Source organism: Simochromis diagramma, unplaced genomic scaffold, assembly GCF_900408965.1.
Source record: "Simochromis diagramma unplaced genomic scaffold, fSimDia1.1 OVJJ01000208.1, whole genome shotgun sequence".
Classification (NCBI taxonomy): Eukaryota; Metazoa; Chordata; class Actinopteri; order Cichliformes; family Cichlidae; genus Simochromis; species Simochromis diagramma.
The window spans coordinates 367,282-381,322 of record NW_024386789.1 but is presented as its reverse complement, the minus strand read 5'-3'; the positions used below and the strand labels follow the sequence as shown (position 1 = coordinate 381,322).

The 14,041-nt window shown below is 42.4% G+C and overlaps 1 protein-coding gene across 4 annotated transcripts in view; it reads right to left on the bottom strand.

Annotated features, from left to right (window-relative positions):
- snx29 (sorting nexin 29) overlaps nucleotides 1–14,041 on the bottom strand; it is a 146,956-nt gene that overhangs the window by 34,222 nt on the left and 98,693 nt on the right. For 2 of the 4 annotated variants that reach the window (XR_005694700.1, XM_040023132.1), the window contains exons 16-19: nucleotides 11,694–11,810; nucleotides 10,339–10,365; nucleotides 9,923–9,978; nucleotides 9,562–9,643 (exon numbers count right to left, since the gene is read on the bottom strand). Coding sequence is in view for 2 of the 4 variants with exons in the window: in XM_040023132.1 (XP_039879066.1) it covers nucleotides 9,562–9,643; nucleotides 9,923–9,978; nucleotides 10,339–10,365; nucleotides 11,694–11,810 (282 nt within the window). In the remaining 2 variants the exon portion in view is untranslated. Of the gene's footprint in view, nucleotides 1–595; nucleotides 9,644–9,922; nucleotides 9,979–10,338; nucleotides 10,366–11,693; nucleotides 11,811–14,041 lie in introns of all 4 variants that reach the window. The other 2 variants (XR_005694701.1, XM_040023133.1) reach the window with 2 other exon arrangements.

The following is a 14,041-nucleotide window of genomic DNA, read 5'->3' as shown; positions in this document are numbered from 1 at the left end:
CAGAACTTTAAAGTCTATCCTCTGACGGACAGGCAGCCAGTGTAAAGACCTCAGAGCTGGACTGATGTGGTCCACTTTTTTGGTCTTAGTGAGGACTCGAGCAGCAGAGTTCTGAATGAGCTGTAGTTGTCTGACTGATTTTTTAGGTAGACCTGTAAAGATGCTGTTACAGTAATCAAGCCTACTAAAGATGAATGCATGGACTAGTTTTTCCAGGTCCTGTTGAGACATCAGATCTTTTATCCTTGAAATATTCTTGAGGTGATAGTAAGCTGACTTTGTAATTGTCTTAATGTGTTTTTCTAAGTTTAGGTCTGCATCCATCACTACACCCAAATTTCTCGCCTGGTTTGTGGCTTTTAGATGTATAGATTGAAGTTCTCTGGTGACCTGTAATCGTTTTTCTTTGGCGCCAAAGACCTATTACCTCAGTTTTGTTTTTGTTTAGCTGGAGAAAATTGTGGCACAACCAGTCATTAATTTCCTCAATGCATTTACTAAGAGCCTGTACAGGGCCTCGGTCTCCTGGTGACATTGTGGTATATATTTGTGTGTCATCTGCATAGCTGTGGTAGTTTATTTTGTTGTTCATAACCTAAGACTCGTAAGGCCTATAGGAATTATTCCACCGTGTTTTCCAGTCCGATTTGATCAATTCCTAACACAGAACAGCCATCGACACGTCAGACATGGAGCTTTTTAATCACCAGAGCAATCAGCTAAAGTTTTTTTCTCGAAAACCGGCAGGTGGTAACCAGATATGAGCACTCAACATCGAAGTTGGAAACTCCCCAGGAGAAACTGAGTGACGCCACAGCAGGAGGAAAATGGGACACGCCGCGGCTATTATCGCCATCTTTTTAATCACAATTGCTTCCCTTACGCTGTTCTCTTCATCTCCCACTTCCTTCACCTGTCAGCGCTCTCCCTCCCACTCCTCCTATTTGTGTGTCCCACACCACCACCACCACTCCTCACTCACACACATACACTCGCATGAACAAATGAGTCACTGACAGTTTGTGAGAAAGGGTTTTCAGCATAGTAAGGAAGTCAGAGATCAAGTGATTGAAGGATAGGCCACACAGTGGATGATGCAGTGCAAATTAGAGCTGAATGAGACAAAAAAAGAGGGGAGGGGAAAGAGGAGTATCAGAAAAATGGAGCCAAGAGGGAGCGGCAGACAACTGGAGACACAAATAAATGTGTAAATATAAATTGAGGTTATCAGGGGAGAAGAAAGCAGGGAGATGAGGCAGTCTGACAAATTATGTTCCAGCTCAGAGATCTAATCAGATATCTGGAGGCTAAAGCAGAGATTACCACATTCCCTTCTGACTCCTTCCACCAAATGACGTCACCATCCAAATCCTTCCATCAGTCCAACCTCCCCATCACCCTCAGGGAGAAAGTTCCCAGCCCCCCACATCCCATTTCCACCTGCAAAGACACACTTTGAAGTGTTTATTGGCGGGTAGGTCACTGATCAAGTGCCGCAGCAGGGCTTAGCCCATACTGCTGGGTGCCTTTCAAGAGCTCAGTGTTGCTTTGCTATGTTTATAAGGGTTAAATCCAGAAACAGGTGCTGTGCAAGCCAAACAGTAAGAGGTGTATGATAAGACAGACTGGAGCCAATAGAACAAAATATTCTTCAAATAAAAAAAAAAAAAATTCAGCCTATTCTGAACTGCCTTCATAAAGCAGTGTGTGGATTGATCTTTGCAAATAAAAGTGCAACAATAGCTTTTTGAGATACAATATCTTTTGTTTGGACAGTTTTAGCAAGGAGGAAACTCCATCCTATAGTTTCTCCTGCAAATGACGCTACCCACAGGCACAGCTAGAGGTAAATCTCCTTCATGGGGGCTTGCAGTTATGATAAATAACGTTTAGTGCAGATAAAACTGAATCGAATAAAACTGCAAGTTGAGAAAATTAATCATCCTAATTCGTTACACCAGAAACCTTTTGCCTTTCCCATCTAAAGATATTTGTACCAGCTCTAGTTGAGGCGAACTGGTAATTCCAGTTTTACTCTTTTCCAATGCATTATGCAGGTGTTGCATTTTCTGTTCTCCCCCTCAAGTCAGAAGGTCACAGCCTCATCCCTACTCCTGCCAATGCCCGTGTCCTTCCACAGAAATGCATTTTATTTAAGTACTATTGAATGAGACACTGAAGCTCAACCTCCCCACTGTGAAATGCTCTGGATAAGAGCACTAACTTAAGTGCCTAAAATGGAAATGTAATGTAAATTACACTGATGCTGAAATTGATGAGGTGCCTGTGCTGCAGTGTACAGCAGCAAAAGCAGCCTCTGCGTCTTCCCGAGGGTGTTTAATCTATGACTGATGGATGTAAGACGAAGACAACGATTGTAATTATCATCATCATCTTTGTAAAACATTCATCATTACCATCATCAACATAACCGTTATCTCGCTCTTTCACCAACCAGCCATTATCATAACCATAATCACTCACGTGCACATCCATACAGAGTCCAATACGTGTGTGAGTGTGTGACAATACACACACACACAAAAATCCTGCAAGCTCATGATCAGCGATATTCATGTGTCTTTAAATGCAACACCAACAAACATGCACAGCTATCTGCACATGCTCAAAGATCACATAAATACATATGGATGTTCTATCTCATCTGCACAGGGAAAGCAGTCCAGCAATGCAGATTAAGCCTCCGGCTAATCAGAGCTGCTCACGTGGAGCAGGTCTGGATGTAGGGCATGCCGGCTCAGTAGCCATGAGTCTTCCTAGCTATATCCAGTGGATAACACAGAAATTAAAGGTGTTAACACGGTTCCCAGTTTGATTGTTTCTGGGGGATAGCAGTCCATTGAAGGCAGCTGTGCACACATCTGAAAGAGTTTCAAGGACGTATCAAAGATTCACAGATGCGCTGATTTATATAGTTTATATACATTAAGGTCTTTGAGAGAAGCAAGTTAAACAAGGTTTATGTAACTGCTATTTCTGTAATTGAGACTCTGCTTGAACAGGCTTGAAGATGAGCATACGCAAAGTAGATAATAACAAATATAATTAATGAACTTTAATGAACTGCAGTAAAATTAATGGACTTAATGATAATTACATATTACTTTTAGAGATGCATCCCTTGTAATCAGATTAACAGTCGATGTGGTCAGTTAACTAACAACCGTAATCTGTAATTTATCACCATCAACAGTATTTTCTGGGATCATTTTTAAGCATTTTCTGGCCTTTGTTACAGTTTAAAGTGGACTTGAAAGCTGAGAGAGAGCAGGGGGAAGACACAGGGCTGGAGCAGATGGCAGCATGGAAACGGTATCATCACTTTAACTTAGCTTTGAGTGCACAACAAAGCAGGTAAGGTTATATTTACTTACCGATGTTTTGAGTGTCTAGCATTGTTGTGTCTGCATTATCGTTGCTGTTTATCTGCTGACATTTGAGATCTGTTTTATTAGTTCCAGTTGCCATAAATGGCAAAGCAAGCTTTGTAGCTCAAGCAGTTTTAACTAGCTATGGTCTGTTTAAAAACTTCTCAGGAAAAGAAGCCTGTAAATTTAACTGCAAAACAGCTTTTCAACCCAGGAGAGTGGAGCAGCAATGACCAGTGGACCCAACCCGAGCCTCCCTGTTACCCAACTAATAGGAAAAAAAAGAAAAAAGAGCAACACTATTTCTCATTTCTTATGGTGTGTACAGTCTACACCTCATCTCCATCACACCCTCTTCTTATTATCTTGAGCTCAAGAAATACACAAGACCTCTGAAGCAGGCAGAACCTTCTGCTGAATAAAATTACCTCTGATGGCTTAGAGTGCATACGCGCGCACACACACACACACACGCACACACTCGCACAGCCCCGCTGCTTGCAAAAAATATATTTCATTCATAATTTAATGCCGTTTTGTGGAAAAAGAGCAACAGTGTGAGGGACAGAGGAAAGAAGAGAACAGTAGATGTTTCCAGTCAGATTAGCATAACTGAGTTTTCAGCACTGCAATTATAGGTGCAGCATTTGGCTGATCAAAGAGACGTGCTCCTCTTGTATGTGCAGATACTGTATATCTATTGAATCTATATGCGAAACGGCTAACGCGGACTGGAGACACCAGCTCTCAACTCCAGCATTTTCCATTGGACTCACTTCAAACTACAGGATGCTACATTTGTTCTTGATGCCTGGATTGTGTTTGAGTTTATGGATGGACCTGTGCATCTACTTTGCAGTTTTGTCAGTTTGCCGTCCCCCCTGTTCACGTTATCTTTGTCTCATCTGGGAAGTTGTATGAGTTTAAAATTATGATGCATTAGTATCAAATTGCTGTGGAGGTGGAAAGATCCCAAGCATTTTGTCCTGGACTTTGTCAGCAGCACTAGAATCAATGAATAGAAAATTAATAGGAGAAAGAGGATTAAACCAGTAAAGGAGAAAAATAGTAATTGGAGGAAAAGTAAAACAGCAAGACTGATGAAAAGAAAAAGAACAACAGATAGATAAAAAAAGCAAAGGAGAGGAAAGCAGAAAGAGCAATTTTTAAAAAGAGATTTGGAAAGGAAGATGATGAGGGGCTATATTCAAAAACTTTGAAGTGAACGGTGCATTTGTTGGACTATTTCCAGCTAAAACCCCAAGAAAAAAACAACTTAAGAATCTTCTTGCCTTTGGAGTTACAAAAGTGGTGTTTAAAAAGCTCCTTTTATGCAACTTTTCTCCTTCTTTTGATGTAAACTGAGGTGTAACTTCCCATTTTCAGCATTTTGGTTGGAAAGGTCCCAGACTAGCTTTCGCAATTATATGTCACAGCCCATGCAAATTTACTGAAGTTATTGCTTTACTGAAAAAAAAAGTCAGCTCATGATGATAATACCCGTTTCTGCTTTGTTAGCAGATAAAACTTTATCATAGCTAAATGCTGCTGTGATTCAAAGAGCATATCTTTCATCTACACCACAGGTATGACGCCTCATAATCAACAAACTGAAAGCTCCCATCAGACAGCAGCAAGCTTCTCAGCAGGACTACTTTAGAGTGTCTGACAAGAAATAACATAAAATACTTTTGAGCTAAATGGCACAAGGCTTTTATCTTTTATTGTATGTGAGCAAAAAATGAGCTATGGCGCCTAACCTAAGGCTAAAAGCTCCCCAGCTTCGCTCTTGTCACACTTTGCCATGAAAATGATGTGTTAAAAACTTTATTGCAAAAAGAGGCATAGTATGGCACAGTCGTAGTGCGCAGCACGTTGCATCATCTGATACCTCACAGATTGCACAGCAGACTGCAAGAGAACAAATATGATTGTCAGAATGTCCCAATGCAATGCATGCGATGAATTTGTTATTTCTCTATAGCCCCTGCTCTCATACCCTGACCCATCATGACACATCTTTATTACATCCTATTAGATTAATTTGTGGAACTGCATTGAAAACAACAACACTTATTTTATCTGGCCTAAGTAAACTCTCCAAAAGGCAGAGTAACTTTTTTTGAATTGAAAGATCAATAGGGTGTTATGTCCCTGAACATTTCTTGGTCAGGACCCGTAACTAGGCAACCAGTGAAGAATCCACAAAGTTAGTGCTCTCAGCAATGACAAAGGTGCGCCATTAGTTTTGCAGGTATTTGGTTGCCTGGGTCCACACGTTTTAATCCGTCTACTCTGATGTATCTGGCATTGTTAAATGTAACAGCAGTCTCTCCATTACAAAAAAAAGAGAGAAAAGAAAAAACAGTCCAATGAAAGCCGCAGACAAAAAGTGGCGGACCAATTTACCAAACCACTGACACCGCCATCTCCAGAGGCAAATACCTTACATTTAGTTCTAAGATGTCTTTCCCAGAGTGTTTGTTTCTTCTACTTTTCGCTGACAGCCTTGTTGCAAGTACAAAGATCCCATAACACACAAGCAGCCAGCACAGACACTTCTTTGGAGGAGAGTTCCTCATCAGCCTCTGACTGATGCTCTTTTCACAACACAATGCTGGTCCAGGATACACAGGTAATGAAAAGCACAGACGTTCACGCGCACACAGAAATCACCGCTTGTGCTCGCTGCCGGTGTGCAAACCATGCGTTCTCTCATTCTCTTTTAATAGCCTCTATTGTTGGGATTGTGTGGGAGCGAGTCAGTGATTTGCCACGGCCGGTATAATTCTCTCATTATGAGTTCAGAAGGGGAAAGTAAAGGGACGGAATGATGGAAGAATAAAGGCCCAGAGGCGCACAAAGAGCAGAACCCAACTTATAATGGAGCAAATCCATCAGTCTCTCTCTTCATCTCTGTCTGTCTGTCCAATGGCCGTACCACACTTCAGATGGAAGTCATTTTAGAAATCTTGGAGGGGAAAAAAGGGGCTCTGAGGACATGCAAAGACGAAAATGGAGTACAAGTAGGCTTACCCCTGTCATAATGGTATGCAATCTGGCAGGGGGAGTGAGACAGATATGCAGGCTGAAAAGGAGGACAGTGAGAATTAAGCAAGGAGGCAGACGCGCTATGAGATGCGATGGTTAGATCAGCCCTTCCACCTCTCTGGATGGGTTTAGCAGCAGTATAGAGCTCCTAGCGAGCTTATTTTCACCACAAGGTTGCCGTGACCTAACTCGGGCTCAGGCTTCTGAAATCCCATTCACTCTCCAAGCCTTACAAAAGCCAGCTTTGGCTATGGCTCATTGCTCGCATCATTGGTTCAATTTTGCAAGCATATGAGTGTGTGCGCGAGTGCAACAATGAAGGAAAAAAAGACCCAAAAAAATCTTTGCACTCGCTTGAGGGTAATTTAAAGAGACCCCTGCCATTTCCTCATGATACCCTCAGGTCTTTAAGACTGTTGGCTCAGTGTTCAATCACCACAACAGCCTCACCTTAACAACAATGACTCCAGTAACCTTGGCCATCCATTAACCTGTCTAAGAACAAAAGCCGTTTCCACAGGGAGCCATTAGTCGAATATAGCTCTGTGAATGGAAGTATCCAATACACCAGATGGGTTGTGCTTTATACCAGCTCCAGGGCTGGACAGTAGTCTCTCAGAGACCATTTTTCAGGTGGAGAAATTAGGCTAAATTAGCACAACACATGGAAAATGCTCAGCTTCAATACTGGAGTCCATCCATAAATCCGCAACTGCAGGTGGATGCTAATAATTGCCTGCAGCGCTGTACATGCCTGTGTGCGGTTCACCTACTTTTAACCAACCATTACATCGCATTCAGTTGAAAGCGTGGGATTCCCACAGGCAAAAAAAATATCTTTAGACTCTCGTAAAGACTACGACTTTTTTTATTGTTTGTTGAACAATATATTCAGAAACGAGAGGCTCAAACTGGGTGTAGTGCTTTAGAGTCTGTAATTATTTCTGGCAAAAAAAAAACAACAACCTGCCTTTATGGGAGCACAATTACAAAGCAGTCACCCGAATATAAAAGTTACCAACTGCACTGAACGACTCACTTCACCCAACACTGCACAGCAGTTTGAATGTGGGCCACTTTCCACTGAGCATTTTACTAGCAGCAAATGATAATTCTAAATTATTGCCATCATGTGTTTGGTGGTACATTTATTACTGCGCATGCATAATGCAGAATAAAGGCACTGCCCCGTGCGGCGTGAAGCTGCGAGCGGGTAGGAGAGAAATTAAAACAATGCGTCTCATTTGCCTTTGTCGCGCATCAGTCCTGCTGAGAGGACGGAGACAGTCTGGCTCAAAAAGATGTCACACAGCTAAAAGTTTGAGTCCTGAATTGGGAATTTACATCTATTATGTATAAGTTGAGCCAAGCTGAGATGGTAGCCAGTCACTCCTGCCTATCCGTTACAGCTAAGGATGTGTCACCTGTCTCTTCCTGTCCCATATGGTTTTCACTGACTAACATTACAGCTGTACCTCCTGGCTACAGAGCAGATAATACCAGTGTGTACACACATGCACTTTTCTGTCTGACAGGTGTATTTGTGCAGCGTGAAGAAGGTGTCCACTGTAGCAGCACTTGTGTGTGTGTGTGCGCATCAGTTTTTGTCTCATCTCCAATAGTGCAGGTTTGTGTAAACACCTGAGCAGGCAGGTGTGTGTGTGTGTGTGTGTGTGTGTGTGTGTGTGTGTGTGTGTGTGTGTGTGTGTGTCTGTCTGTCTGATGAAGCTCAACCATGGGACTTAATGTCTGAGTATGTGTGTGTTTCTGTCTCACATGGGGGAAGCAGGGGACAGCCACGGCGAGAGAGCTGAGGTGTAACACCTTGTTAATGTGACAGACACAGTAAAACAGCCACAGAGGGAATGAGGTGCCGTTGTCTACTTTGCTCGATAACTTGACAGATACAAGAAGCAGCAGCAGTTCGGTTTGTTAAGCTGCTCTCGAGTCCAGTTCCCAACACACCTTACTTAGATAAGTACCTGGCACAGAGCTCTGGAAACACTATTTTAGTTAAGTGGAGCTGCTTTATTATCATCGGTGTAAACGCTTAAAGTTCTGACCAAACTTGATTGCAAACTCAGAAATGGCAGGCTCGAGTGGGAAGCGCAGTGAGCATTCTGGGACTTATTTAGGTCTGCAACAGTTCTGGCAGGGCACCGATCGATGACGAGGGACACACAGCCATCTTGGAGCACAGACTGCCCCCCCAAAAAAAGCGACAGCTAGCCTTTTATTTCTTGGCATTTCTAGACAAACCTTTTCTAAGCTTAAAGAGCAACTCACAGGTTGAATTTGTCACAGGATTTATACTCGTATGTATGATTGCAGAAGCTCAGTAACTTTATGTTCCTGAAGATGGAGTTCAGATGTGATGATGATGAAGCCAGGACCATGTTAGATTGATATCCGGTACAGACGCCCACCATGTACCAACATTAGAAATGATCCCAGATTCATCGGATAATTAGTTTCAACAAAAATGTGAACTATGCAATTTTTTTCCTGATGTATGCCAGCTTCTACCTTAGTCATCTCCCCCTCTTTCTGATGAGGCACAGTATTGATTTATGTGGTCAACGAATCCCAGCTGAAGCATTCGTTTCTGTTATGGACTGTTAGAGTTGTTACAGTTTTGTATTTTCTGACTAGTTTTTATTTTTATTTCCGTTTTACTTTTTGTTTCCGCGGTGGATTTACTCGTTTCTGTTCAGTTTTTATTAATTTCAGTGTATTTTTTTCTAGTACTCTTGTATGGCGGGCATAAACCAATGAAAACAGATTTTTCAGTATTAAAAAACTTTCAAACAAAACAATTTGAATAAAAACAGAAGATCAGCTATTAATGCACACGTGAGCGAATGTGTAATTATTTCAGAGCTTTCTCATTTTGTTCCTTCGCTCTGTGCCTCCATGAACTTTTAACTTCTTGTTCTGTCCATTACTTCCTTCCACCGTTTCTATTCCAATTAAAACGTTATTTTTGTCTTATAACTACAGCAGTCTGTACATCAGACATCAAAGTCAATGTTTAAATCGGTATATTTTGATGAAATGACTCGTTTTGCCTGGTAAACACAACGCGTGGCTCAGACAGAGATATTAATGTGGCTGTGTGTACCTGATAGACGTGGTAGGCGTTGGCAGCTCTGCCTTGCAGGAACACCGAGGGGATCCATACGTTGATGAGAGCGCGATGAGCCCTGAGTGACACAAACAACAAACCGTTCTCACCGCCGTCTTCATTATCATCATCATTATCCCGAGCAGCGGCAACATTAACAGTATGTCAGCACTGTGTTTGGACAGCTACCATTGTTTGCAGTTCACTCTGGTAAAACACCTGAAAATCTAATTTAGTTGTAAACTCAGAGGAAACAGTGCAAAGGGAGAAAAAGGGGTGAGAGACATCAAACTATGAGAGGATAGAAAGGGGTGAGAGAAAGATGCGTTGGACGGGGGATATAGAGAAATGTTCTTACGTCTCAAAATCTGACAGGCTAGGGTCATCTGACGTCTGGCTTAAATCACCTGGAACCTGGGAAAAAAATGAATGAGAGGAAGAACGCTAAAGAGCAGGGAACAAACAAAAGGAGGACTTTCATTTCAAATACAGGACAAACTCCTGCACAAATATGTTATCAGATACGCACAAAAAAAACACCGAATCCATCTACCAGTGATCCCTACACCAGTGTGTTCCCTGTGTATGTATTCATCAAGCATGCATGCCTCCAGGTTGGTGAAGTAACCACATTAAACGTGCTACATGTTGGCCTTGTGGATGAGAAAGAGTGTGTGTGTACATGGCCGTGGGAAAGAAAGGAGACAGCAACTGCCCCTGCCCAACAATATGTAACAACATGCGAAACGAATAACCTAGATATACACAGCATACCCATGCATCCATACACGCAGGAAGTTCCTGCAATTCATACATACAGTGTGTAATTACTATGTAATCAATCTTAAACTTCTAATACTATTCAATTTACTGCTATTGTGCAACAATGTCCAAAGACTCAGACAAATTACATTTTGATGCTTTGGCAATTTTGTCTCTCGACACTTTCATGCCAATAAAAGCCTCGAGAAATGAAGTCAATCGAATTGAGAAAGAGAGTGAGTGTACTTGTGTTACTCATGTTGTGTGTGTGTGTGTGTGTGTGTGTGTGTGTGGGGGGGGGGGGGGGGGGGGGGGGTATAAATCTGTTTAGAAAATCATGTTGCCGGGATAAAGCAAGAGCCCGTAACAAAAATCATCAAATTTCACGGTGCGACAGCTTGGTTTTCATAAGGTTATGGTTGGGTGAGTAGTGCTTATATCTAAGGTTAGGGTAAGTCTCCAGGGAATCAATGCAAGTTAATGTAATGTCGCCTGAAGTGTTGGGAATATGATAGCTTGTGTGTCTTCCCCCAACCTGTCTCTCCCAGAGCTGGCATGTCAGCTATTCAGATTTCCCAGAGAGCCTATCTAAACCTGAGCAAAAACACTGTCACCACAGCCAGTGCAATTGGGCCGCCAGCCTCCAGGCTTTCATCAAACACACACACACACACACACACACACACACACACACGCACGCACTCACGCACAGAGAGAAGGTAATAGATGAGCAAGACCAAGAAAGGGATCAGTGAGGCAGCGACCCTGGTTTGGCTGTCTGCAGCAGCTCTGAGTTGTAGCAAGCACGGAGCACTTAGGAAACAGAGATGGACATGCACAAAACACACACACGCCCACAGGAGTCCAGTACAGCAGGGCTGAAGCTCAGGGATAAGAGCTCCTATCTGCTACCTGGGGCTCCCTTCACTGAAGCTATACCAACTCAAACTGTGGGCAGGCTGTGTGTGTGCACGTCTAGACAGCTTTAGGCTCTCCAGAGCACGACCAGACGTTGGTAATCTGTGCGTTTTTCTTGTTAGTGTAGAAAGTAGTGAGAAAAAGTAGCTCTGTCTGTGTACTGTCTAACAAGAACAATGGATACTTAGTATTAACATCGATAGCCATCAAGATCAGGAGAAAGTCTCCCGGAGAAAATCAAATCTCACCAACAGAAAATGAGAAAGAAGATAACTATTATTGACGCCACCGACTGTTGGGGAAAATGAACGGAGGGATGGACAAACAAACAGGACCAAGTAGAAATGAAAATCAAACAGAATCAGTGGGCGAGTCAAAGAAGAGAAAAGGAGAAAACCCGCAGAGAAATCAGACGAGACAGGATGCGTCTGTTGCTGTGTGCCACTCACCGGTCCTCTCAGGTCAATGAGCTCCTGTCTCATCTGGATTATGAGGTGGTCTTTGGCCATGAGCGAACGGTACAGGCGCTCATTAAACTCTATCAATTCACCATGCATCTCAGCCACCTAAAACACACACACACACACACACACACACACACACACACACACACAGGAAGAAAACTTGAATTAATCAAACCGTGGACCACTCTTCTGCAGGACACAATTATGTACAGTGTAAAATCATTTAAACATCATTGTAGGAGTCAGAAAACAAAAAATTAATTGTCAGTTTATATGAAAATCACACAAAAGGCAAACACACTCCAGTTAAGACATAATGGATAAGGACAGCAGGACAATTTCCAACAGAGATAGGAATGATGGAGGGAGAGGAGGTGAAATTAGTTCCCATCCTATGTGTTCTCCTTCCTCCCTGCTATTCAAATGTCATGAGCTCTAACTAACCTTGACACAATGTTATTCCGTGTGTGTGCGTGCGTGTGTTCATGCAAATACAGCCAAGCTATCCAGTGTGTCTGTGTGTGTGTTCCCCAGCCTGTCTGCCTAACCAGGCTGGACGCTGTGGACAGGTCTCTGTCAGGAGACTGACAGCTGTGACACACACTGTGCTGTATGGAGGACACCTGCTGTCACAGCCACTTGGAAAGAGCGCCGTTGCCGGCTGACAGGTGAGCTGAGCATCAGTGTTGCTCCAGTGCTGACCTTCATACATTAACTTTATCCCATCGCATTTAGAAGCCACACACTGCCATAAAGAAGAGGGGAGATTTCTCGAGCAATAAAGACAAGAGTGTTGACGACGATATTAAATCTGTGGTTCCCTGAATATTTTACAAAATAGTTTTATGTCAAAGTCGATTTGTGTTCTCGTACCAGGCAAGGTATATGAAAACTGCAATATTACCAAAGGAAAACAGTGAAAAGAGCAACAGGAAAGGCTCATTTCAAACAAAGGTGACAGTGAAAGTAGCCAGAAAATGTTTTTAACCAAGAAAAATGAAATATTGCAGCTTTATTTATAGAGTATGTGTGGCACTGAAAAACATTTACACAGTAGTTCTGATGCTGGTTGGCTGCGGTCTTTGCTGGCTGTGAGGACAACAACTCTGTTTCTCATTTAAGTTTTTCTTCAACTAGGTGAAATCGACTGAGGTTTAGGGGTGGGTTTTAATAATCGATTCATCGATTAAAATCGATTCTGGCTTGGAGAACGTGATATCGATTCATTAAAATCCTGAATCGATTTTTTTATATAAATTTATTTTGCCCAAAATTCCAGAATCTCAGGTGAAACGTCACAAAATTTTGACAACCACCAAACATTTAAAACAGTAAATGAGAGCAGGAACACGGCTTCTGCACAAAGACGTAAACACACAGCGTGGACCCGCGGATCAGAATCAGTGAGATGTCGGCTTTCTCACCCGACGGCACGGACACGGTCGGGGCTGAAAGCCGACAGCTCGCTGATTCCGATGTTTCGGCGGGTCCGCGCTTTGTGTTCACGCGCTTTTTGCGCTGATTCTAAAGCCGTTAGTTTTATCTCTCTCCAAACAATATTGACCGAACCAGCAGCAAAAGAAGATCCAAACTAAGCTTCACATAAACATCGTCATGGACTCCCTCTGACTTTTACTGTTTTGCTGCCACCACAATAAAATCACACTTCATGCACAGCTCTCTCTCTCTCTCTCTCTGTACTTCAAGAACAGTTTCCCGTCTATCCCCGAAATCTGTTTTCTGCATGATTCGCTTGCTTGTTACGCACAAGTCTACCGTTGTTTACAGCGCTGTCGGCTGATTTTTTTTTTTTCTTTTACTTACTTTCGAAAAGAAAACCTAATTTCTGCCGTTCAATAGGCTTTTGAACAAATTTAAACTTTTTAAAATTATACAAAATGCAAAACGCTGTGTCTCTAATAAAACCGCTGTAACTTCAGAGGTAATGTTCATAAGCTGATTAATGGTTTTCTTTCGTTTGTGATGTACTGCAGAATATTTTTATAAAATCCCAGGCCAGGAAAATCACCTTCATGTTTTTCTGTGTTTTATCTTCAGCTACTTTGACACAAAGGCATCTGCTGTGATGCTCACACCTTTGATAAAGTCTGGAAAGTGTCAGCTTCCTTTTTATAGATACAAAAATATGTAAATATACTGATCTGAGTTATAATATTTCTGACTGTCTGAGGCAAAATTTCCCAGATTCAAATCGAATTGAATCGAATCGATTCAGGACCTTGTGAATCGGAATCGAATCGATTTTAGAAATCAGTGACGATACCCAGCCCTACTGAGGTTGCAGCCCACTTTTACAAGCATCTGCCATTTAA